This window comes from Rhinoraja longicauda, chromosome 10, assembly GCF_053455715.1.
Source record: "Rhinoraja longicauda isolate Sanriku21f chromosome 10, sRhiLon1.1, whole genome shotgun sequence".
NCBI lineage: Eukaryota > Metazoa > Chordata > Chondrichthyes > Rajiformes > Arhynchobatidae > Rhinoraja > Rhinoraja longicauda.
Window position 1 is genome coordinate 27944142 of NC_135962.1, and position 26165 is coordinate 27970306.

General features: G+C 39.9%; 1 protein-coding gene across 2 annotated transcripts in view; it reads right to left on the bottom strand.

Annotated features, from left to right (window-relative positions):
• Positions 1-499: 499 nt before the first annotated feature.
• trmt61a (tRNA methyltransferase 61A) overlaps positions 500-26165 on the bottom strand; it is a 38137-nt gene continuing 12471 nt past the window's right edge. For both annotated transcript variants that reach the window (XM_078406522.1, XM_078406523.1), the window contains 3 exons: positions 16401-16763; positions 5682-5948; positions 500-1160 (listed from right to left, as the gene is read on the bottom strand). In XM_078406522.1, the coding sequence (XP_078262648.1) occupies positions 835-1160; positions 5682-5948; positions 16401-16731 (924 nt within the window). In that variant the 5' untranslated portion in view covers positions 16732-16763 and the 3' untranslated portion in view covers positions 500-834. The remainder of the gene's footprint in view (positions 1161-5681; positions 5949-16400; positions 16764-26165) is intronic.

Sequence of the window (26165 nt, forward strand, 5' to 3'; positions counted from 1 at the left end):
AGCAAGTGAAAACTTTGAATAGTTTCACATAAAACCTTCAATAAAGTGCATTGTTGACAGGGAAGGCCAAATATCACAAAATGAACCAGACATTAAAATCATTCTCCAAATGAATCGCATGATTTGATATAGTTTAGATTAGTTTAGAGATACAGCGTGGAAAAAGGCCCTTTGGCCCACCGAGTCTGCGCTGACCTGCGATCCCCACACGCGTACACTATCCTACACACACAAGGGACAATTCACAATTTTACCAAGCCAATTAGCCTACAAATCTATACGTCTTTAGAATGTGGGAGGAAACCAGAGCACTTGGAGAAAACCAACACAAGTCATGGGGAGAGTGTACAAACTCCATATAGGCAGCAACCGTGGTCAGGATCGTACCCAGGTCTCTGGCGCTGTAAGGCAGCGACTCTACCGCTGAATCCCCGTGGCGTAGATGTAACAATATTTCCAAACTTTTGTATAAACACAAGTCATTTAATATTCCTCTGCATATAAATTTTTTATTAGAAAGTCAATTAAACTAAAAGGAACAAGGGACTGATGAAAGAAGGTCACACAGCATGCCCACATGGAATTTATAAGTGGTTTAGATCCCACAGGCTCATTCCATTTACAGCCCATGTACTGAATTTGCATTGAGATATATGCTATTTCTTTCATAGTAAGTTATACTTTCTGCAAAAGTAAAATGTTAAGCATTTGTCATCATTCTTGGCAAGCATTCACAGAACTCATTCCACGTCAACACATCCGTGGAATTCGATTCTAAATTGTACCTTTATTGGCAAGAAAAAAAAAATGCTCATAAATAACATTTCTTTGTCGCTAGGAGAGGGATTTAGTAGCGAAGGTCAGATATCCAGTATGACCTGCCATCTCTCTTAGAGGTGCTCCACTTTTAAACTGGGTAGTGCCCTGTTGAGAATCTGTGCAGCACTTTCTCTTTGATTGGCTCACAGTGTCAGCTGGTGTGTCCTGGTTATTTTTGTCTGCTGCACCAAAGTCAGGGAGCTGCAGGCTCACAGTCCTTACATCATATACTCGGAGGAGAATCTCAAACGTACTGATATCAATAAATCCTTCCTCAGTCATAGCAAGGCAGGTGCGTTGCACTTGTTCAATGCAGGGAGAAAAAGAACAGATCCTTCCACCTATAAGGAGATTAAAAAAGATAAAATCATTAAAACGCAGCATGTTTATTTTGCCCATTGCAAACAAAATTACTTTCCCCTGGCTGTCATTCTTTAAAAGCCATCTCTCTCTCTCTCTCACACATACACACCAACATCTTCGCTTTTATTCCAAGTTTCCATCTCCCACCCCTTCAAAGTGTTAAATCATACTAAATCATTGTACAAGATAATTGTAAGCAGGATTCTACATCTTCCCAAAAAAAACCCACATCTCCCCACCAACAATCCCTCTCCCAACTCCACCACCAAGCCCCTGTCCCCCAACCTAAGACTCCATGAAAGTGTCAAGGTGACATGGTGTAATTTAGTTGTGAATGTAATTCAATCCTTTGAAAATCAAAGCAGTTCTGTAGATTGTATGCCTACCCAGCTTCTGGAACAAAAAACAAAACACTGGAAGAATTCAGCAGTTAAGCAGTATCTGTCGAGGCAAAGGTGCAACTTGCCATTTCGGGTCGAGACATTGCAGCAGTGAAGTTTGCATGTTCTCCCTGTGATCGTGTGTGGTTCCTCCCACAGACATGTGGGTTTGGAGGAAAATTGGCCTCTGTAAAATTGTCCCTAGTGTGTACGGAGTGGACACAAAAGTGGGATAACATAGAACTGGTGTGAATGGGTGATCAATGGCTGGCATGGACTCAGTGGGCCAAAGGGCCTGTTTCCATGCCATATCTTTCAAATCAAACAATCAGCCAGGACTAGGAGAAAATGAAATTGCCAGAACTGTATATAGCAGAGCGATTGAATACTGAATCTGAAAAGCTTTGGTATGTGCACTAAACTCTCCCTTTGATTATCTTTTTTATTTCTAGCTGACTCCATAAATAAAGACGAATACAATTTGCATTGGCATGTCAAATCCACCATTATCAATGGAATGGGGTTTACAATGCCAGTTTCTCCTAAACTGCTTTGAAAAAACAAACAAGACAACTTTTTTGTACTCGGTAGGACAATCAAGACCGTTAGGTCTAAAATATTATTTGCATAAAAAAAAAAAGCGATACTTCAGATTAGAGCTAACTAAAGATTTAGTTGTAGCAAAGATCGAGCTGTAGCAAACTGATTTGGGTGACCATGTGCACAAGTGTGGATCTTCTAATCCCTATTACAATTCTCCTGTGTTTCTAGCATGGATAACCTCACATTCTAAATTTGTCCACATCAGTCAATTCTTGGACATAAATTGTGTACACAACAGCTCACAGTGAAATATTGTTCAATATATGGTGAGCAATAAATGTTCCCGCCTATTTGTGGGGCATGCCTGTTATCTGCTACATTCTCAAAATATTTCCAATTTTTTTTCAAACCATCTCTATGCAATAATAAAGGAGATAAGAGTTAGTCTTGACATCAAGTGTGGCACAGACATTGTGGACCAAGGGACCTATTCATGTGTCATGAAGAAGGATCTCAACCTGAAACGTCACCTGTCCATGTTCGCTGGGAATGCTGCCTGATCCGCTCAATTACTCAGCCCCTAGTGTCCTTCTATGTTCTAATCCAACATGCAATATGGTCAGTATGATTAAAAGATTATCTCTCCCCTTGTTAACGATAAGTGAAATAAACATTCAGCGTAATGCTGATTTCTAAAATTTCTATATATTGGCTTCATTTTTAAGCTAATAGATCATTAAGTAAAGGGAAAACACTAATTACAACAATAAGCCTCCATAGAAAGCTTCAATGACTTCTATTAAATGCAGATCTAAATTTTGACTGTGTTCATCCATAACTCAATCTTTCAGGGTGACTGGTGAAGGGAGATTACTCACAAAGACCAATCAAATCAGATCAAGGATTAGCAGCAAGAACAGTACAAGCAGCAAATCCTCGGCTTGTGACTCAAATTCCCTGCAAATTGTTTACTCAATTTTACTAACCCGCAGTTCTGCAAAGCAGGCAAATTTCAAAAGACAGATGGACAAGGTTTATTACTTTAAAATATTTATTTCTACAATGGAACCACCTCAGATTATTAACGTTTCAAAAACTGCAATTTATCCAGCCTAATGCAACTTTAGGAAATACCCCCACATCGCTAGCTGCAATTGAGCCGTTACATTCAATATTTTCAAATTCAAAAGCAAAAAGTATTCTTCAACCTTTCGATTCGCTTTAAAGGATTTCCAAAGTTTTTGTTCATTTTGCAGTTTATCAATTGTCAGATATTTACAATTACTCTACAATCCTGCTTGATATAATACCATTTCATAGTAACTGGATAGATCTTTGTTCACCTAAAAGGACACAAAGTGCTGGAGTAACGCAGGTCAGGCAGCCTCTTTCGTGGACATGGATAGGTGACGTTTTGGATCAGGACCCTTCTTCAGAAAGATTGTGTTGTGGGGGGGAGGGGGCAGAGGGGGAAAAAAGAGAGCTGCGAGGATGGAAAAGCAGGACAAAATGTGGTGGGTAATAGGTCGACACAGACGAGGGTTTTTGTTTGATAGGCAGATGGTTGAAACCAACCCAAAACGTCACCTATCCATGCCTGACCCACTGAGTTACTCCAGCATTTTGTGTCCTTGTTCACCTCCATGGACATAATGGATCAATATACACCAACAGATCCTAAAGAACACAAATAATCATTTAAGGATCAGAATCAAGCAATAGCTTTCCACCAACTTCCAAAGATTATAGCAAAACACTGCCAGATGGTATTCAGTTTAAATTCATACTTGATCTTTAGTCTCAAGTTCATATTTGAAGTGCGACATGACACACTCTGGCAAACTAACTCATTAACGGAAGAGCAATTGTAGCCGATCTATCATTTTAACTGAGATCATTTAACACATCAAGTTCATAAAGCACCACATTTGAAAGCCGCCAACTTGATGGTTCTAACTTCAAGATGAACACTATCCACTTATTTGGTTTAATCAACACTGCAATATTTGAAAATCTGTAACAATTGCATACATTTACATTGTACGCTCCTCCCCTCCCCCCCCCCCCCCCCCACCTCTTTAATGTAGACCTTGTACTGTTATGTAAATATAACCGTTCTCATACACATAAAACAAACTTTATTACTACTTCAATCACTCCAAATACCTGAAAGATACATCCATCTTGTCATCCTCAATTCAGCTCCCATTGTGCATCAAGTCAACAGGAACTATCTTCATATTTGATGGCCACAATATCTGACAGTGACATACTAGAAGGCAGCAATTGGCAGCCTCACCCATGAAAACTCCCCCACTTCTAAATATGATCGTGGCTGATCTGCTCCAGGCATCAAATATTCATCTGACATACCCTTCAATTCTCCAATATTTTAAAAAGAATTATGTACCTCCTTACATTTTGGGCAATTACATCTGTTCATTATATTACATTTAGTCAAGGAATACCACATTGAGGGAGGGTGTCCCCACTGTGGAGACTAAAGAGTCTTCATAAAGTTCTAGTACCACCACCATGAGCATTGTGAGATCTTTAATTTGCACAGATATATTTTAAAGTTAAATTGAGACACGTGCAATCGCGGACTTGAGGTGATTACGATTGGAAAGAGGAATTGAGGTTGGAGATCCGGGATATATGTAAATTGTACAATGCTCTGCATCAATACCAGCTCCATGGTGAAAGCAGACGTATACTAAAGTAGACATACAAGAGTGGAATGTTCTGTTAAGATGAATGTTCAATCCCTGGGTAGGTAAAGGTCTGGAGTAACAAATAGTGAAAGGCTTGGATAGGGTGAATGTGGAGAGGATATTTCCACTATTGGGAGAGTCTAGGACCAGAGGCCACAGCCTCAGAATAAAAGAATGTATCTTTAGAAAGGAGATGAGGAGTAATTTATTTGGTCAGAGGGTGGTGAATCTGTGGAATTCATTGCCACTGGCGGCTGTGGAGACCAAGTCAATAGATATTTCTACGGTGGAGATTGACAGATTCTTGATTATTAAGGGTGTCTGGGGTTATGGGGAGAAGGCAGGAGAATGGGGTTGAGAAGGAAAAATAGATCAGCCATGATTGAATGTCGGAGTAGACTTGATGGGCCGAATGGCCTAATTCTGCTCCGAAACATGAATATGAACCCAGCCAGGCATTGATCATGAGCAAAATGTGTTTAGACAACTTCATTTCACATTGCAGTCACTTGGCTGAAGCTTAAGATTTTTTTCACGTTCGTTCCTGCCTATTTATGGAAACTGCCTTTTGTATCAAGTTAACAACATTTAAAGAATTTCATCCGAATGGAACTCCATTTATACAATTCCGTTAATCTCAAACAATCTTCTTGCAACTAGCAAGTTCATGCAAATGATTTTTAGATCTAAACAGCCAGTTGTGGCTTCCATTTCTTCTTTCACTCTTGTGAATTGCTTGTTACCATTTGCTCTGACTTCAATATAACCTCTCTCCCCAGCTTCCTTAACGTTAATAGGACTGCATCAATATTATTGTGAAATTATCATTCTGAGAGTTCTATTTTTGGTTCTATTCTCTTACCTTCTATTTTCAGGGCAGTTTTTGCATATGTAACAGCCTCCCAAGGAGATGGAATGTCCAGGAAAACAGCGTCTGCAATATTGGTTATTCCAAAGCCTTCTTTGCAAACATCTTGCGTTTTGACTGTGACCAAATGATCTACCTTGTGATCACAGAACTCCTCTTCAGCTTTCTCAGCTCGCTGTTTATGAAATTCCACAGTATATAGCTGTCCTGTTGGTGCAATTGTCCGAATGATTGCATGGGAAAGAGAACCACTTCCCGTACCTACAATAGAAAGGACAGGGTTATTTCTATTTAACACCACAAATATATATTGCACAATGTAAATACTTTTCAATTGTGAATAATGAACTTAATGCAATAAACCCGAGCGATATGGGAGGCAACCAACAACACTGCCAATGGGTACAGGTTAGACAGGGCAAGGATTATCTTGGTGCAGAAGTTCAGTAAGTGTGCCAAGGATCTGCCATTATCACTTCCCTAGTATTGAGCCTACGTTAACGTTAAGGGATCAGCTGGGGTATAGTGGTCATCGACGTGCGGTGCCCACAGATAATGGGCAAGGTCTTAAGTGAATACTTCTCATCTCTATTTACTCTGAAGAAGGACATGGGAGCTAGTGAGTTCAGGAGAGGGGACAGTATTATTCTGGAGCATATCAACATTACGAAGGAGCTGTCAAATGTCCGTCTGGGCCAATGCAATCTTACTTTAACTCCCCCTCCCATACTGACCTTTCTGTCCTGGGTCTCCTCCACTGTCAGAGTGAGGCCAAACGCAAATTGGAGGAACAGCACCTCATATTTCTCTTGGGCAGTTTACAACCCAGTATGAATATTGATTTCTCGAACTTCAAGTAAGCCTTGCTTTTCCTCTCTCTCTGTCTCTTCCCCCCCAACGTTCACCGTTGAGATTGATTAATTTTACTGTTCGTATGCCATGTTCTTACCTTCCCCTCACCTAACATTTCCTTGATCATCGTCTGCTTTGATCTGTCTTTCACACCTTACATTCACTTTGTCCTGTTCCATATCTCTAGTTTACCTTCTCCCCTGACTCTCAGTCTGGAGAAGGGTCTCGATCGGAAACATCACCCATTCCTTCCCTACAGAGATGCTGCTTTTCCCGCTGAGTTACTCCAGCATTTTGTGTCTATCTTCTGTGAAAAATACAAACGAGGAACTCCAGATGCTGGCCTACAAAAAAAGACGCAAAATGCTGGACTAACTCAGCGAGGCAGGCAGCAACTTAGGAGAACATGGACAGATGATGTTTCAGGTTGGGACACTTCTTCAGACTAATTGTAGATTCACAGAGTCAAGAGTGTTTTTGTTATCAAACTAGACCAAGTGTTGGCCCAAACCTCTCCTGCATTGGTGCAGCACCTTCTACTCCCCCCTCCCCTCTCCCCCCTCCCCTCCTCCCTCCCCTGCCCAGCCCCCTCAACCACCTTTATCTTCCCTCCTCCCCCCCCCCCGTCCCTCCCCCCCTCCCTCCCTAGGAAATAGATTTAAATCTTAAAATGTGAATAACTTAAAAAATATAACACCGATTTCAATGAAACTTCTTCCATTAGCACCAAAGGGACGACGGTGAGTAAGGTGGGCCTAAACTTGTCGCGCTATCGTGTACCGTTTTGGCTGTAGTTCAGGAACAAACAATTGAGAGTTTTAGTATATAGAGAGCCAGGTTGTTGTGCTGACACCATTTGGTCAAACGGTCGATCTCACTTCTATACTCTGACTCATCACCATCTGTAATTTGTCCAACAATGATGGTGTCATCAGCGAACTTGAAGACGGAGTTCGCACAAGAAGCTCCACTACACAATAAATCCAGATTTAAAACTTTTTTTTTTTTAATTGCAAACTAAATGTGCAAACAGGGGAATGGTGGGTTTCCCTGGTTTTTAAAACTGGTATACTAATCATGTGTTTTTACAAAAGCAGGTGTTTTTCTCACCAAAGTTATAACTCTTAGAATTTGGATTTGTTCTCACATCTGGTGGGCCTCCAGTTAAGACTCTTTGTTCCCATTAACAACAAGAATACAATGCCAATTCAACAACTTTCCATTTAAATGCAAATTACTACATGAATGAAGTTCAAAACTATTGCAGAGTAAAATAATGCATTCAGAAGCAAATTGGAAATTTTAGCACAGGAACTATGCAACTGTACTTGATGGTTGGAATACAGTCACAATCGACATGCATGCTTTGATATTATCTTTGAGGAATTATTTATAAACAATAAAAAATTAATCACATTCCAATTGAAGCTATTAGCAAAACATAAGTCTGTGCAAATTAACAAATTTCTGTAAAAATTATAAATATATCAGCCAATTGTTGAAAAGAAAAAATCAGTGCACAGTAAATGTCAGCAAGTCCAAGTTTACACCTTACAGAATTGTGAATAAACAAGTCTTTTTTATATAATGTTGAGTTTGCATACTGGCAGTGGCATAACAGGATGGACTTTGAATTCATCAAAATAAATGTTGCTGGGGCAAAGCTCAGAATTTAGCAGCTCACCAAATCGAAATGTAATTAATACTACACAATCTCAATAATTTAAAAAACAGTTTACAGTAACCTGAACATATTTTAAAATCAACGTGAAAGCTTATCCTAATGCACAAGAGGCTTCTTGTTTATTTTCATTCACGAAGTCAGCTGCTCCTGATAGCACCATCTGTAAGCACCATTTGAGCACATCTCCAGCAGAATCACGTGATCAGGCTAAGAAAAAATACTCTGGACATCATGTCTGCTTGCATATGCTTGCGTAATCAGCCAACCTTATGCACAAGTTTTTCAAAAAAATCTAATCGTAGTGAAGGTTATGAAGCCAAACCTATATGTGCAAACAGCTTCAGTTAAAGTTGCACTTGGAAATTCCATCGATTCGCCGATTAAGCCTTAAACTCTGCACAAATTATATAAAGCATTCAACGTGGCTGTTTTGTTTCCCTGCTTCTATGCTTATTCAGACCAAGCGCTAACATAAGAGATGTGACAATCAAGATACTTTTAACTATTAGCACTGCATTTCTATGAATTAAAACAAGTTGATGGTACCATTAAAATGGTTTAAAATATTTTCTTAATTAAATCTAGTTCATTAATGAGATTGTCAGATTTTTAATGTTTCCCAAAATGTAATACACAATTCAGTAATGTCAATGAGATACATTGCAAGTATATTACAGAGCTACTTTCTATTTATATATTTATAAGAAAACATGAACTACCTTCAAGTGACTCACAGAACACTGAATGTAATCTCTTTCAATGTGTTTTTTTTTGCTCCAAGAATCCATTAGTGTTCTAGGGTCTGATCCAGATCAGCAGGATAAACTCAGCACATGTCAAATATTTAACAGCAGGACTAATATTCAAGTGAAAAGTAGATTAATTGTTAATTACAATGCTAACATTAAAGTGCTATGGAGAGAATGTGGGGAATAGATTTACTTATAGATTCCCCAGCAAAGAGCAACCTTGGATAACAAGAGTTATAAGCTTCCTACTGTGCCTGAATTACACACTGATTTCCCAGCAGACTGGGACAACTATAGTGGGAAGAGCAGGGCGAGACAGCCCATTGTATCTTTGCTTTTTGAAACTATTTTAAAATGGATGCCTCCCTCCATTAAAAAACGCAGAAGTGCAGCATTTCCATTCAATTAAACCAGCAAATTATGTATTAGTTTTCAACAATAGAAGACAGCCCAGAATACCACCAGATGCCAGAAAGTAGGAAACAGTATTTTTATGTTTTTTTGAAAGTGTTGAAAGTAAAACTATTCCTAAGAAACTACAATCATTCCTTTGTTATAATACTTTAATGCTGCACTAGATTCTGTAACAAAAAAAATCACAATGCAAGGACATCAGGAAATCACAGCCAGTGACGACAATGGAAGCGACAGGCAAGGAGCAAGGTTGGTAGGAAAGGGAACCCGGGATTTGGCCTTCAAGGTTGGCTGCGGAAGATAATCCCGGGGCACAAAGATGGACGGGCAAGAAGAGGAGCTTCGTGCTCAAGGAGGCCTGCAGCAGTCTGGGACTTGCTCTCAAGAACTAGAACACAGACTGGACTATGAAAAAAGCGCCAAAACATGGTGTCTCTTGCACGCGGGCTCAGTAGACTATTTCTGTACACTTGCTAATCAAGGATGTGCTTAGGTATAAGAATACTGTACTGAACTGCACATAAGAAAATAATTGCACGTGACAATAAAACCACCATTGAGAATGAAAAGATGATCCAAATAACACCAATAAATGAAATATATAGCTCTTAAATGCTATTGGAAATTTCAGCAGATGAAGAAAACTCAAATTATTTCAAATAGTTTTGGCAAAAAAAAAACAAGCTTTAATCATAACTCATCAGGTCACGGCAAGGACCCCATCTACTCTGTCATTGACAAACTGCAGAAACCATAGGAAGAAGAGGAATGACCATGTTGATGCTTGCCATTAGTAAAATGATTATGCAACTGCTGTTGTTGTGTTGTGGAACCTTGCCTGCAGGGAGACATTCAGTCAAACACGGAAAAATAATCCCAATTGCACAGCGATGAACAACATTGTTTCAGCACCAGGAGGCTGAACAGCAGTTACTAAGCATCACGTTCAGCAATGGAGAAACCAAACCAAACAAGATGTATTTGCAAGCAAGCCAAGATTTAGACAAGACAGGAGGATAAAAAGCAAGTAATACTGAATAACATTGCTAGCTTTTGAAAGGGCAATGTATTGAAAGATTGTATTTTCAAAGACTGTAGCTTTTGAAAGACTGTATTTTCAAAACAAATGTTTACAGCAAAAGGAAAAAGTACAAATGAATCAATATGAAAATAGGTTCTGAAAATCTCAAAATGTATTTTCAATTATTTACCAGAGGATAAAGTTTCCAGTATTATTGAATATGTACAAGAAATTGATTATTGACTAATGACACAATAGAACTTTGGTTTGGAAATGAAATAACATTTAGAAATGCAAAGAAGGTAATGGCCTCCTCCATTGCCAGAGTGAGACCACACGCAAACTCTCGGAGCACCTCATATTCCATTTGGGTAGCTTACCAGCTAACCACCCAAATGGGCCCACGAGAAGGAGGATTCAGTATGACACTGAAAACAAGCTCATTCATTGGCAGAACACAAAAACCTGGTGGGAATGGTGGAAGGAGTGTTGCACCTCTTAAGCTGCCCAGCTGCCTTTCTCTGGCACCTCCCATCCCATTTGTGGAAGAGTCCGTAGCTCCTGTTAGTTACCCCAGAGTCCTTGGAACTAAACTAGAAGCAGGTTACCCTGGATCCTGAAGGACTGCTTCAGAAGGTGAGGCCACAAAATCTGCAGTAAAGGAGAGACATAAATCTGTTTTTCTTTCACCCCAGGAAAATGCAAAGCAGATACGGTAGTTGGCTTCATTGTATACTTCCCCAAAGTGCTTGCATTCTTTGAGTACACACCTTCCTTGTATCCATTCACCCAAATCCCAGCAACTTGTTGCTAGGAGCACCTGGAGGACCTCCATGGAATCCCTTCTACACAAAAAAGCATCATGCAATCACTGTTCTTCACCAGCATATCCAAGATCTTCTGAACAGCAATTAATTTATTCACTTGCACAACTCCCCCAGTAGCTGTGAGTTATATCGTGGAACATGTCCATGGAAAGATTGCAATTGCAATGTTACATTACAAATTACTTATTGCAACATGGGCGGTCACCATTCAACCCATCCGGTCCATTCTACTAGCAACCCCCAGCAGTGTAATCTCACTCATCCCTTTCCCATTCTCATAAAACTAAGAACAAACATTGAACATACTGTTCTATGTTCTTGTACAGCACAGGAACAGGCCTTTTGGTCCACAATGTCAGTGCTCAATGCAATGTCTAAACTAGTCCCTTTTACATGCTTCATATCCCTCCATATCATTGTGTCTATCTAAAAGTCCCTTAAATCTGCTGTTCTTTCCTAAGCCCTTTAAACTTTCCCTCCACTGACACTAGAGCTAGTCCCTTCAGTGTTTTATATTTCCACTCTGGGAAAGATCTTCTGACTGTCTACCCTATCTATGCCTCATAATTTTATTACTTCTATTAGCTCTTGACTCAGGTTCCAAAGCTCCAGAAAAAACAATCCAAATTTATGCAACGTCTTCTTGTAGCTCCCCTGAAACTTCATCAGTCCACTCCCTCCACAGATGCTGTCTGACCCGCGGGGTTCTTTCCACACTTTTGCTCTTCTTGTCACTAATACCATCCGATTCAGACATTGGCCTGGTAAACCTCGCCTACACCGTCTCCAAAGGCTCCACATTCTTCCTGTATTCCTGGTTTAAAAAGTAAACCTAGCAATTATAGACCTGTTAGTTTGACGTCTGTGGTGGGAAAATTAATGGAAAAGATACTTAGGGACAATATATATATAATCACTTGGATAAACAAGGCCTGATTAGAAACAGTCAACATGGATTTGTGCCTGGAAGGTCATGTTTGACTAATCTTCTTGAATTTTTTGAAGAGGTTACCAGGGAAATTGATAAGGGCAAGGCTGTGGATGTTGTCTATATGGACTTCAGTAAGGCATTTGACAAGGTTCCACATGGAAGGTTGATTAAGAAGGTTCAATCGTTGGGTATTAATAGTGAGGTTGCAAGATGGATTCAACAATGGCTGAATGGGAGATACCAGAGGGTAATGGTTGACAACTGTATGTCAGGTTGGAGGCCAGTGTCTAGTGGAGTACCCCAAGGATCTGTGTTGGGTCCACTGTTGTTTGTCATTTACATTAATGATCTGGATGATGGTGTGGCAAATTGGATTAGTAAGTATGCAGATGATACTAAGATAGGTGGTGTAGTTAATAATGAAGTAGATTTTCAAAGTCTACAGAGAGACTTAGGCCTTTTGGAAGGGTGGGCTGAAAGATGGCAGATGGAGTTTAATGCTGATAAGTGTGAGGTGCTGCATTTTGGTAGGACAAATCAAAATAGGACGTACAGGGTAAATGGTAGGGAATTGAGGAATGCAGTGGAACAGAGGGATCTGGGAATAACTGTGCATTGTTCCCTGAAGGTGGAATCTCATGTGGATAGGGTGGTGAAGAAGGCGTTTGGTATGCTTGCCTTTATAAATCAGAGCATCGAATATAGAAGTTGGGATGTAATGTTGAAATTGTACAGGGCATTGGTGAGGCCGAATCTGGAGTATGGTGTGCAGTTCTGGTCGCCAAATTATAGGAAGGATGTCGACAAAATGGAGAGGGTACAGAGGAGATTTACTAGAATGTTGCCTGGGTTTCAGCACTTAAGCTACAGAGAGAGGTTGAACAGGTTGGGTCTTTATTCTTTGGAGCGTAGAAGGTTGAGGGGGGACTTGATAGAGGTTTTAAAAATTTTAAGAGGGACGGACAGAGTTGACGTGGGTAGGCTTTTCCCTTTGAGAGTGGGGAAGATTCCAACAAGGGGACATAACTTCAGAATTAAGGGACAAAAGTTTAGGGGTAACATGAGGGGTAACTTCTTTACTCAGAGGGTGGTGGCTGTGTGGAATGAGCTTCCGGTGGAAGTGGTGGAGGCAGGCTCGATTTTATTATTTAAGAGTAAATTGGATAGGTATATGGATGGTAGGGGATTGGAGGGTTATGGTCTGAGAGCAGGTAGATGAGACTAGGTCAGAGAAAGTGGTCGGCGTGGACTGGTAGGGCCGAACGGGCCTGTTTCCGTGCTGTAATTGTTATATGGTTATTATATGGTTATTCGAGCAACCAATACTCCTGCATGCAGTGTTCTAAATGCAGCCTCAAAGTTTTACAAAGCTACAATGCGACTTCCTGACTCTTACTCCTGTATTCCTACAAATTATCTGACATGCCCATCAGCTCCCTTTTGATTCTATTAGCATTTTTCACCTTAAAAGAGCAATTTATTTTAACACCTGGCAGAAATCCACATGATCATTGGAAGAATGCATAAATTCCACACAAACAGCACCCCAGGGCAGGATCAAACATGGGTGCCTGGAAAGGTGATGTAGCAGTAATAACTGCCTGGTGGGAAATATAAGTTTCCAGATCCATCTCCCACCATCATTTGGCACAGAGGTAGAGTTGCCGCCTTACTGTGTTGGAGACCCAGGTTCGATCCTAACTACGGGAGTCTTCTGTACGGAGTTTGTACGTTCTCCCTGTGACCGTGAGGGTTTCCTTTGGGTGTTCCGGTTTCCTCCCACACTTCAAAGACGTACAGGTTTGTAGGTTAATTGGCTTTGGTAAAAATTCTAAATTGTCCCCAATGTATAGTATAGTGGTGGACGGGGTGATCGCTGGTCGACGCAGACTAGGTGGGCCAAAGGGCCAGTTTCCGCACTCTATCTCTAAAGTAAAAAAAGTATCATGCGAACAATATTAAGTGAGCAAAGTTGCAATCTACAAATTTGATCACGTGAATTAATACAAACTTTAGTTATCTTTCTATGTTCAATGAATAGAACAAAGCTTTACTTCAACATGTACGAAGTCTTCACACATGCTTTTATTTTTATTTTCACTCAAAAATCTCACAGTAGCTAAATATTTGAGACCAACTGAAATGACAGTAGATTTATCTTAACCTTCTAAACAGGAGCATTAATGCGACCCATCTTTGAAAATAATAGGCTTAAATGACGTATTTTCATTGGCTGGCTGAACTTCTAGAAAAGACGAGTTGACTAAATGAACTTTTAAACTAGAGATATACATTTCCTGATGCATTATTGAACAATTACTGTTTTAATCTTTCATGCACTTGAGAAACCACATCAAAGAAACTGAGCAGTGAGTGCAGTAGAAATAAAACTGAGTTGACATGGGTTATCCATTTAGGCTAGCTATCAGTTTTCAATTAGGCATACGAAATTGCTCTACAAATGTCAGTGCACTGCACCACACCATATTGTTCGTCAAATCACAGGAGTCACATGGGTTCCTTTCTGCAAAAGCTGTTCAGCGGTCAAGGACTCCGTTAATGCTGCATCAGTTCTTTTATAAAGCTAACCTGCTCACGGAAAATTCTAACCATTGCTGCCTATTTCCAGAGGAACCTTGAGCTGCACAGAGCAAATGCGCAATGCATGAGCACAGACAGATTTCTGTGGTTTAAATAGCCTCCTTCCAGCATCCTAGCTTCTATATAATTTCATGATGTGATTCAACTCTCATTTTTGGCATCTTTTATCCTTTGCTTCCCAATATAACTCTGAAGTATGGTTTATTCAAGACACTGCAACAAAAGTGCACTTTATTATATTACTCTTAAACAATTAACTGTTTCAATGCAAATCAGAATACTTGGTCAATGAATGGGATAAAATAAACACAAATTATATTACTGAGCTTTTATAATCGGTAGATTTGCTTCCATCTGGAGAATTACATTTTAAACAAAAATCAACGGAAGAAAGATTTTTAAAATTATTTTTTACGCGTATGCAGAAATAGTTATGGGGTACATTCTTATATTTATTTTTGATAGATGTAGACATCATTTATCCTTTTGCCTTGTTGATGCCACTATAACAAAATACATTAAATGAAACAAACGAACATGTGAGTGACAAGCGCAGATCACATTGGAATTTCTTCTCTGGAATTTTCAACACTAACAAAAATGCTGAAGAAATGAGACTGACTTGAAATGTTAATTTTCATTACCACGGACTGTCTGCCAGCAATCAAAACTGGCCACAGGTTAAAAAGACAACGGAAAAGGCTAATTTTTATTCCCGTAATTCAGACCTAAACCTACAACATAGAAATGTACAGTTCAATATATTTGAATGAGTGGACAGTAATATTATTTGTTCTTTTGTATCTGACAGAGCAGCAAATTAAACTGGCAGCCAAGCCGTTGTGACACAGGCACTATGCAGAAAGGTTATCCTCAGGAAAATACTCTTTTACAGCTGTGGATTCAAAGCCAGAGGCATCTTCTGTGTGCAGGATTTTCCAGCTAATTCAATTTAATATGTAGTAAAATGACAGAATGTTTAAATTGGCATGTCTGCCAATGAAGAAGTCATGGATCAACTTGCAAAGGGTGGTACAGAGGCCCAGGACTTGGAACCTGTTGATAAGTTTGTAAGGGATGATTCACTGGACTGCAGTTGTACAGCAGCTTAATGTTTGTGTTCCTTTTATCTAATGGTTCAAGCAAAAGTGTAGAGGCAGTAACCAAGTTTGCTACTTATGGTGATAGGAAAATTTAAGTGGATACAGGTCATTTCTGAGGCAGGAGTGAATTCAGTGATAACGAAGCACTAAACGAAAGGGATGGGAAGAAGACAGAAAAGCCCTAGACAAAAACCTGTAAGAAATGCAAAGAGTCCATTGCATCTTAACTATGGGAGATTGGGAGCAATTCAACATCCGATCCAATCCAACTTGTGGAATCTACATTGTCTGAAGCACCAAGCTCCAGAAATTCAGGGGTAACTGATTGCCCAATGAATCTTTGGTCTGCGGTGCTGGGAACATCTACCATAAAAGCCCAGAAGCCGATAAAGGAGACACAATGACGGAAAACCAAGCTGGTCTCCTCGCAACAACACCACACCTTCAGTGCAGTGGAAGTTATATACTAGAATAGCTCAAGAATAAATTAAAGTATGAGTACTTAGATTCCACGTTATTCAAATAACTTACCTGATTCACAGACAATTGATCCTGGCTTTAACTCGAGCATCATGATGATCATAGAGATATCAGTAGAATAAAGGATCTGGGTCCGGTGAGGAAGAGTCACTGTCCAGAGCTCTGGAGTTGGATGAAGTATATACACCCAACCTCCTTTGCTGCAGGTAATCCGAGAGCCATACTTCTTCCCAACGAGATCTGTTGAATGCTTGATGGCCCCATATTTTGTCTGTGTTGCACCACCTTGCTGAACTTTAATCGCAAACATAGAGTCATGACCCAGGAAGACAATGGCAGTGTCACCATTTTGAATGACATCTTTATACTCCACAAAACTCATTTTTAGGAATGGAACGCAAGAACTTTGACAATCTAAAGAAGAAGAAAGTAAAGAAGTGAATTAACTTTTCTTTCACATACCAGATTTAACAATAGTTCTTATTACTGCACCATAACATAAGCATGTAGCAAAACATCTGAATGGATCTCATAGAATGGGTTGCAGATATAACAATCCACTTTTTTCAAAAGGTTGTGGACAAATGCTATGACACATTACGAGAATTAAGTGATATACTCAAGGAATGATCCTCTGTTGATTTCTGATCTGCAGTTCAGCTCACTTGGGGAGGAAAAAGTGGTGATGTTAGCCTAACCATGACTCACTTGGGTTGGGAAAAGGAAATGGAAAAATGGGCTGGATGATCTGTACTCAGGCCGACATTCAATCTTCAATGAAATTTTTTTAAATTTGTATCCCCTCCCACCCAGCACCCGCCATGCTATCCAAATCTTTTACCTCTAAATCTTTCACCTCGTTCCTTGCAGAAAGCGGGCAGGAAAACTGGGTTATTATCTCCGTAGAATTTCCAAAACAAGCGATTGATACTCAGAAATATAATGGAGAAAATCTTGAACAGATTTTGAAATTCAAAAGTTATCAATAGATTGTGTTCTTCCATACTACCTTTTGCTATCTTCACTGAGGCAACCAAGAGTGACTAAATTACTCCAGCATTTTGTGTCTATCGTCTGACAAAAACTTCAGCCGTTTACATTTTCATCTTCCTGTGAAAAGTTTATATTTCATCTATCCTATCGGTAAAATTGATTTTTTATTTTCTTCTCCATAAAATGCTAAAAATATCACCACTATCTCTGATCTTCGTGCAGTTTAATGCCTTTCCCTGGTACTTCTGCCTGATCAAACGCACTGTGCCTATTATCAGCAGCAGGTAGTACCATCACTTCACCCGTCTGCAGAGTCTAGGACATTAAAGAGTGCAAGATTGCCATAAAACAAAATAATCGAGAGAACACAGAGACAATTAAACAAAACTGTAATTTTGCTCAAGAATAAAGTGGGAACAGAAGTGTCAGCCCACATCTCCTCAATGTTGGAGGGTTGGCATTCCATGACAAAGAAAGAGTTAATACATTTTTTAAAAGACATAAAGTGTTGGAGTAACTCAGTGGGTCAGGCAGCATCCTTGGGGAACATGGGTAAGTGAAGTTTTGTGTCAGGATCCTCCAGGAATGTTGCCTTCCCCACTGAGTTACTCTAGCACTTTGTGTCTGTTTTTTGTAAACTAGCATCTGCAGTTCCTTGTTTCTACTAACAGTTATTAAATAGTCTGTGAAAATGGCACCAAAACCTGGCGACACTTGCATATGGATTCAGTGGGCTGTTCCTATGCATACCGTACTTAATCAGGGATTGTCCTTATGTATGGAAATAACCTTACTGATCTGTATGCAAAAAATGAATTTTATTGTACTTTGGCTCCACGTGATAATAAAAAGAACCATTGAACCTCTGAAAGTATTTTTGTTTGGGAAAGACAAAGGAAACCTACTTTGCCAGAGTTTCAGAAAACACAAAAGGAAAATTTATGTTGATTGTTTAATTACATGGTTAAGTCCTCTGAAAATGATAACTTCCTCATTTGCCTAACACAGTCACTCCCTCAAGTCTGGTAAAGTCAAAGTGTGACTGAAAATACTGTAATAATTGAAACAAGAATCAGTCTAGCGGGAACACTGAATTCTGCAGCTCCTCATTACTAGAGTTCTCAAATAACCTTGGCCTATTTACTCAGTATTAACCTTTTTTTCCTTCCTCCTTGCTGTGGTGCTAGTTTCAGTAGGCAAACCTATTGTATTACTTGTGGGTGGGGAAAGGTAGAACAAAAGTCAGAACAACTAGATCATCCCCCTTCCTTCTCCACCCAACATTGACGCATTTAATAGCAATCGTGTAATTCCAAGCCAACTTGCGCGAATCCAAAGCAAATAAACTGTAAAACTACCTTGCCCTCTCCTGAGATAAAATAACTCGAGGCAAATTAGGAACTGAATGTGACCTTTCTAATCTTTATGACTCAGCAGCTCAATTCACTAACTAGATCAGTCATCAGGAAAGTTGAAGTACATTTTAATAGCAGAATCTTTCTTACCAGCAATGCTCAAGGACATTTATAGGACTTTGCTTTTGTCAGATAAGGAAAATTAAATCAGCCCAAATAGATCTACTAGACAAAAGCAATGTGGTGAATTCAGCAAAATCTGGGGGAAAACTGTATTGTGCAGGTGAAAGCTGCTGTGCAAACTTTTATAATTCAGAAATGCTGCGATGAACATGTTAACAACAAATTTTCTACTTCATTTTCTGTTGCAGCAGGAAACAAGAGCTAATTTAAGTGCTTTAATCAGCTTGAGAAGCTCTATTCCAGTATCAAATGCACTGGAACATTCATTAAGACCATTAGTAGACAGATTGTGATGTAACAGTCAAATTACGATACTTGTGCTTGTCCCAGGAATGAAAGGTTTTCCATGTATTACAACTATTCCTTCAACTCACAGAACCTCATGAAATAATTTCAGATCCCCTCACTGCAATGCAACATTTAATAGAGCATAAAGAATATTTGAATTTTATGATCCAGTGAACTTATTACAGAGACAGAACTTTAATTACAAAGAAGGCAGGATACAGTAGGCTGTTGAACGAATTCATTCTGAAATGATGTACAAGGATTCAAGCATGCTTTCAGACATTTATGTTCCAAATATATGGCCTGAAATTTTTCCCTGAAGTATTATACTGCAGTAAATGATTATTCTGGACTAAATATAAATAGTTATTTCTCTTGTGCTCCAATTAACTAATCTAAAATCAACATATTGTTGCCTCACCCAAACCACTAAGCTTATTCATCCAATCAGCAAAGCTAAAGGGAAAAGCTGAAGAGTCAAACAACATTTATGCATACATTGCCTACAGAAATGGCAGGTTCTTTTGAACATGATATGCAAGATATTAGAAGCCATATTAATTATGTGTTTGGTTTCTCAATGTTGGCAGAATTCAGATCCTGACACATTATGCAATGTCCAACTTCGGTTAAACTCAGTTTTGTTTATTTCATCGAAATTTAAAGGTGAGGATGAAAAATGTACAAGCACTATTGTAAAGTTATCTTATCAAATGTTTCCTGAAATTGCAAGTTCAGACAGACACACGCAGCCACACACTGGTGAAAATAACACAAATAAATTTAGTATGGATTGTTATGAAATTAGCTTTCCTGTTTATTTGCTCTCAATCTCAAGATTAACTTTACAACCCAATTTACAAAAAATATATATCTAATTCAAATATTTGAATTATTGTTCCCTGGAAACATTATTGAAATAAAAATGAGCCGGGCAAGTAATGGCCAATGGCTAATGTATTGACATGAGTGGAATATATTATGCAGAATAGGAAATGCCCTCTGGAAGGAAAAACATTTGTTACTTGTGAAGATAGACACAAAATGCTGGACTAACTCAGGCAGCATCTCTGGAGAAAAGGAATGGGTGCCGTTTCGGGTTGAGTCACTTGCTCTATTCAAGTTGCTGTGTTTAATCAACTTTGAAATCTTACATCTACAGATATTTCATTCCACCCAATGTGTTTGTCTGGCTTTAAACCCTACATCCTTACCAGTTTGATTTTTGCCCACGATTCCGACATATAGTCTCTTGTGCTCAATTTAAATAATTTAGTTTGAAACAATATTCTACATTTATGTAATGCAATGTTTGCACTTTGCAAGAGTTTAAGAATAGTTCTGTTACGTTACTTTAATAGGATTATTAGTCAATCCAAAATACTTTTTTCTAATATGTGTAAACTATGCAACTAATTCATGAAGACATACTTCATGCCAGTCCAATCTGTAAAGCGGCATTCTGCTGTGCCTTGTTCAAAAGCATTGGTTATCTTCTCATTCTTTCCCCCCTCAATGTAATAGTATCGCAATATTGATGAAACAAACTCAATACAGTCTGGATCGAACCCGGGTGTCTGGCCCTGTGAAGCATCAACTCTATCACTGCGCCACCCTAGTAGATGCAGCTAAATGTACCTAGATTTTGTGAGGCTTAACCACATCACGTAAATCTTAAAAAATAATGCCTATGCACGATTCACGGAAAAAACATTTGTAATTTCAAACTCTACAAAATAAATGAGTTCCCAGTCATTATTTTAATAGATGAGTGCTGATGTCAAACACTAAGTAGAGGGTAATCTGGTTATCTTCTAAAAATGAAGTTTTAAGTACATGAACCCAAGGCACTGGATTATCTACCCTCAATTAGTATTCTTCTTAGCTAAATTTAAAACACTGAAACAGCATCAATTAAGATTTCATTTCTAATCTAATACTTAAGAGCCCCGGCATCTGCAGTTCCTTGTATCTCACACTTGGTGAATGATTCGCCTGACTTCAAAGCCTTCCACTACCTACAAGGCACAAATCAGGAGTGTGATGCAGCACTGTACCTTGACAGCTGCAGCTCTCATGGTACTCTAACTGCTCAACGCTATCCAGCATGGAGCAGACTGCAAACCATCAATTATTTTAAGCATCCACTTTCTCTCCAGCCCTGGAATACCATGTCTGCAATGTTTATTGTCTACAGGACATACTGCAATAGCTCACCAAAGCTGTCTCAGCGGCATGTCCAAAATCAGTGATCTTCACCACTGAGAAAAATTGGATGTGCAAAGGAATCAGATATATGGGAACTTCATCGCCAAGTCACACGCCAAGCAGACATGGGATGTCACAGAGTCATACAGCGTGGAAACAGGCCCTTAGACCCAACTTACCCATGGCGTCAAGATGCCCATGTTAGGTTCACTGGTCTATAGCATGTTACTTCAAATTACTAAGTATAAATCCTGGAACTTGCTACCCAACAGCATCCACCTTCTGCAGCATCTACTTCCAGCAGTTGCTATCTCAATGCATTGATGTAGCGACTGCAGAAGGTATCCCACCAACACCTTCTCAAGAAATCGGGATGGAAAATCAAAGCCGACCTTTAAGAAGTTAGGTTAAGAAGTTGAGAAAGTTAAATTACAAGGTTTTACAAGGTTTTATTTTAAGAACTTGCATCCAATTACATTTAGAATCCTATACCCTAGATTACAGTAACAAAACTTTAATCTGTTCGAGAAACATTGTATTCAAAATTTAAATGACTGGATGCAGTACAACTTATATTAATCAAAAAGGCAGTACTGGATCCAACTTTTTATTGTTTAATGGACTTAATAATGCAAGTTAGCATAATACCCATAACTTTTTCATAACAACTGAACGGAGAATGAGTCACAGAGAATGACACAGACTATCATTCATTATCATCCAACTCACATAAAAAGTGTAAATCAATGATGAAGTGACAAGTGCCTTTATACTTGTTCATCTCTGGCCTCTGTCCAACCATCTGCCTATCAAACTTCCTTTTCACCTGTATCCACCCTTCGCTTGCCTGGCTTTGTTCTGCCCCCACTCTCTTCCAGCTTTCTCTCCCTGACTACAATCAGTTTGAAGAAGGACCCTGACCAGAGACGTCCTTTCATGTTCTCCAGAGATGCTGCCTGATCTGTTGTTATTCCAGCACATTGTGTCTTTTTTTTTGGATACATTGAAACTAGCCTAAGGACAATAGACAATAAACAATAGACAATAGGTGCAGGAGTAGGCCATTCAGCCCTTCGAGCCAGCACCGCCATTCAATGCGATCATGGCTAAGTCCTTTTGAAATAACAACCAAATTAAAACTATTGAACATCTTCCAGTGCAGAGCGTGGTGAAGAAACCATTCACATATGCAGACAAATCCAGAGAACCCAGGTGAAAACTACCACAAATGGCTACAGCTGGATCTTGGCTGATGAATTGAGATAGAGGCAATTGCCATTAAAGTAACTATGAATGATCGAGCATGAAGTCAGTGCCTTGTCCAATTCTAAAATTACCTACATATATACAGGAACAGAAACAAACTTCAGTCCAAAACATCAGCACTTTAACCCTTGAGCGGACTCCTGCCCCCGATCTGGACAGTCCAACAAATGGAAATAGTTCCTTTTGTTTAGCTCCTCTCAAAATCTTGAAAATCACTCATTAATGTTCTTAATTCCAGCAAGTGTAGCCATACTTTCTGTAATCTAACTGGAGTTCATGGATCATTGAGCACTGCATTCTCATCAAAACAAATACATCCTCTGAAACGTGGTGCTCAAAAGAGCAAATATCTCTAGTGAAGGACTTATGATTTTTATATGACCCATGCCATGATAGAAGCTACTGATCGGTGAACTAACCACCATTATTTGTCATCTCCAAAAACCTGGTCACAAAACAACAATGGTAATAAAAATGGAGTTGCAGTAAAATCAATTTTCAAGTAATCCAAAACCTTGCAAGAACAGCTCAGTCAATGTTTCAGGGCCAAGTGCAACTGGTCTTCTATAGCCTACGAGAATTAACACTTATGTTAAAACTTTCAGCTTCTGTCCCTAGAACATATAAAGGTAAAGCACAGGAACAGGCCCTTCAGCCCCCAATATATGTGCTAAACATGATGTCAAGTTAAACTTATCTCATCTGCCTGTACACGATCCATATCCCTTCATTCCCTGCATATTCTCGTGCATATCTAAAAGCCTCTCAAACGCCATTATTGTATTTGCCTCCATCACCACGGCAGTGTAATCTAGGCACCCTCCACTGAATAAAAAATTTCCCCTGCAAATGTGCCTTAAATGCTGTCCTTTTCACCTTGAAGCTATGTCATCTAGTCTGAGATTTTCACCTTGGGGGAAAAAGGTTCGAGGGACCCTATCTATGCTTCTCATCATTTTATATACTTTTATCAGGTCTCCCCTGAACCTCCACCATTCCAGAGAAAATAGTCTGTCTATTCGCCTCTCATTATAGCTAATACCTTATAATCCACACAGCATTCTGGTAAACCTCTTCTGCATCCTCTCCAAACCTTCCATATCCTTCCTGTAATGGGCTGACCAAAACTGCAGGCAATGCTCCAAGTGCAGCCTAACCAAAGTCTTCTAAAGCTGCATCATGACCCTGACTCTCATATTCAATGTCCTGACCAATAAAGGCAAGCATACCATATGCCTTCTTAATCACTCTCTCTACTTGTATTGCCACTTTCAGACAGCTATGGACTTGGACCCCAAGATCACTCTGAACATTAATGCTATTACATTCTTGCCATTAACTGTGTGTCCTCATGTTCAATCTCCCAATTCAATGATTCAATTCAATGATATTTTACAATGCAACACCTCACATTTGTTCAGATTAAACTGCATCTGCCATATCTCCACCCATTTCTGTAGTTGATCTATATCCTGTTACACACCGATGAGCCAAAACATTATGACCACTGATAGGTGAAGTGAATAACATTGATTATCTTGTTACAATGGCACCTGTCACGTGGTGGGATATATTAGGCAGCAAGTGAACAGTCTGTTCTTGAAGTTGACGTGTTGGATGCAGGAGAAATGGGCAGGAGTAAAGATCTGAGCGACTTTGACAAGGGCCAAGTTGTTATGGCCAGAAGACTGGGTCAGAGCATCTCTGAAACGGCCAGGCTTATGGGGTGCTCCCGGTCAGCAGTGGTGAGTACCTACTGACAGTGGTCCAAGGAGGGACAAACCACAAACCGGCGACAGGATGTTGGGCGCCCAAGGCTCATTGATGCGCGAGGGCAGTGATGGCACCAGGATGCACTGTGGGAAGATGACAAGCCGGGGGAGGAAGTGTGATGCTCTGGGCAATGTTCTGCTGGGAAACCCTGGGTCCGGCCATTCATGTGCATGTCAATTTGACACGTGTCACCTACCTAAACATCGTTGTAGACCAGGTACACCCCTTCATAGCAATGGTATTCCCTGTTGGCAGTGGCCTCTTTCAGCAGGATAATGCGCCCTGCCACACTGCACACATTGTTCGGGAATGAAGTGTTCAGTGTTGCCCTGGCCTCCAAATTCTCCTGATCTCAATCCGATTGAGCATCTGTGGGATGTGCTGGATCGACAAGTCCAATCCACGGCAGCTCCATCTCGCAACTTACTGGACTTGAAGGATCTGCTGCTAATGTTTTGGTGCCAGATACCACAGGACACCTTCCAGGGTCTTGAAGAGTCCATGCCTCGGCTGGTCGGCGCAGGTTTGGCAGTACACGGAGGACCAACAGCATATTAGGCAGGTGGTCATAATGTTTTGGCTGATCGGTGTATACTTTGACTGCCCCCCTCGCTGACCACAACTCCAGCAATCTTGGTGTCACCTTCAAACTTACTAACCAGCCCATCTATGTTTACAACCAAGTCAGTTATATATATCACAAACAGCAGAGGTTCCAACAGACATCCCTACGGAACTCCACTCATCACATTCCTCACCATAAAAACACCCTTCCGCCATGGATTCTCTCAGTAAGCCAGTTCTGAATCCATACGACCAAGTAATTTTTATTCCTGTGCATCTAAATCTTTTGGATCATCCACCATGACTAATTTTATCAAATGCCTTACTAAAATCTACGTAGACAACACCCACTGCCCTAACCGCATTGATCACCTTCATCACCTCCTTAAAAACGTGATCAAGTCATAAGACACGACCTGCCTCATATGAAGCTACCTGCAGGCCATATGGGTTGATAAGAAATATCAAGGTGGTTGGCACATGGAACAAGTTGCCAGAGGAGGTAGTTAAGGCAGGTACTACAAATGTTGAAAAGGTTTAAAATGTTAAAAAACCCATTCGTTCTCTCCAGAGATGCTGCCTGTCCCGCTGAGTTACTCCACGTTTTGTGTCTATCTAATGTTTAAAAGGTATTGGGATAGGTACATAGATAGGGAAAGTTTAGAAGGATGTGGGCCAAATGCAGGCAGGTGGAATTAGTGTAGATGGGGCCTCTTGGTCAGCAAGGGCTAATTGGCCTGAAGGCCTGTTTCCATGATCAATGATTTTATCAGAAGAACTAGATGCCAATGGTTTGGAAGCACAATGGGTTCCTGTACAGGCAGCCAATCCTGGGTAAGATACAAGAAAAAAACCTCTCAGGCTTACAGAACAGATAGTGAATTAAGCTGCTACAGGAGAGCTAGAAGGTAGCTGAACAACCATGAGTTGCAGAGGTTCTTCACCATTGTCAAAAATCTATGGCTCACGCACCTGACTGAGCTAATAAAGGGCAAACAACTCCTGCTGGAAGGAGCACTCAAGATGAAGAAGATCTTTGCTCTTGATTTGTCCTTAACACTATTTCAGTCTACTGTCCATTACAATTGTAGCACAGCTCCAGCCCAGCAAGGCGCTAAAAAGGCCATCCAAAAGTAGAAAATAATAAGGCCTCTGCAATAGACCGAAGCACAGCTAAAACATTACC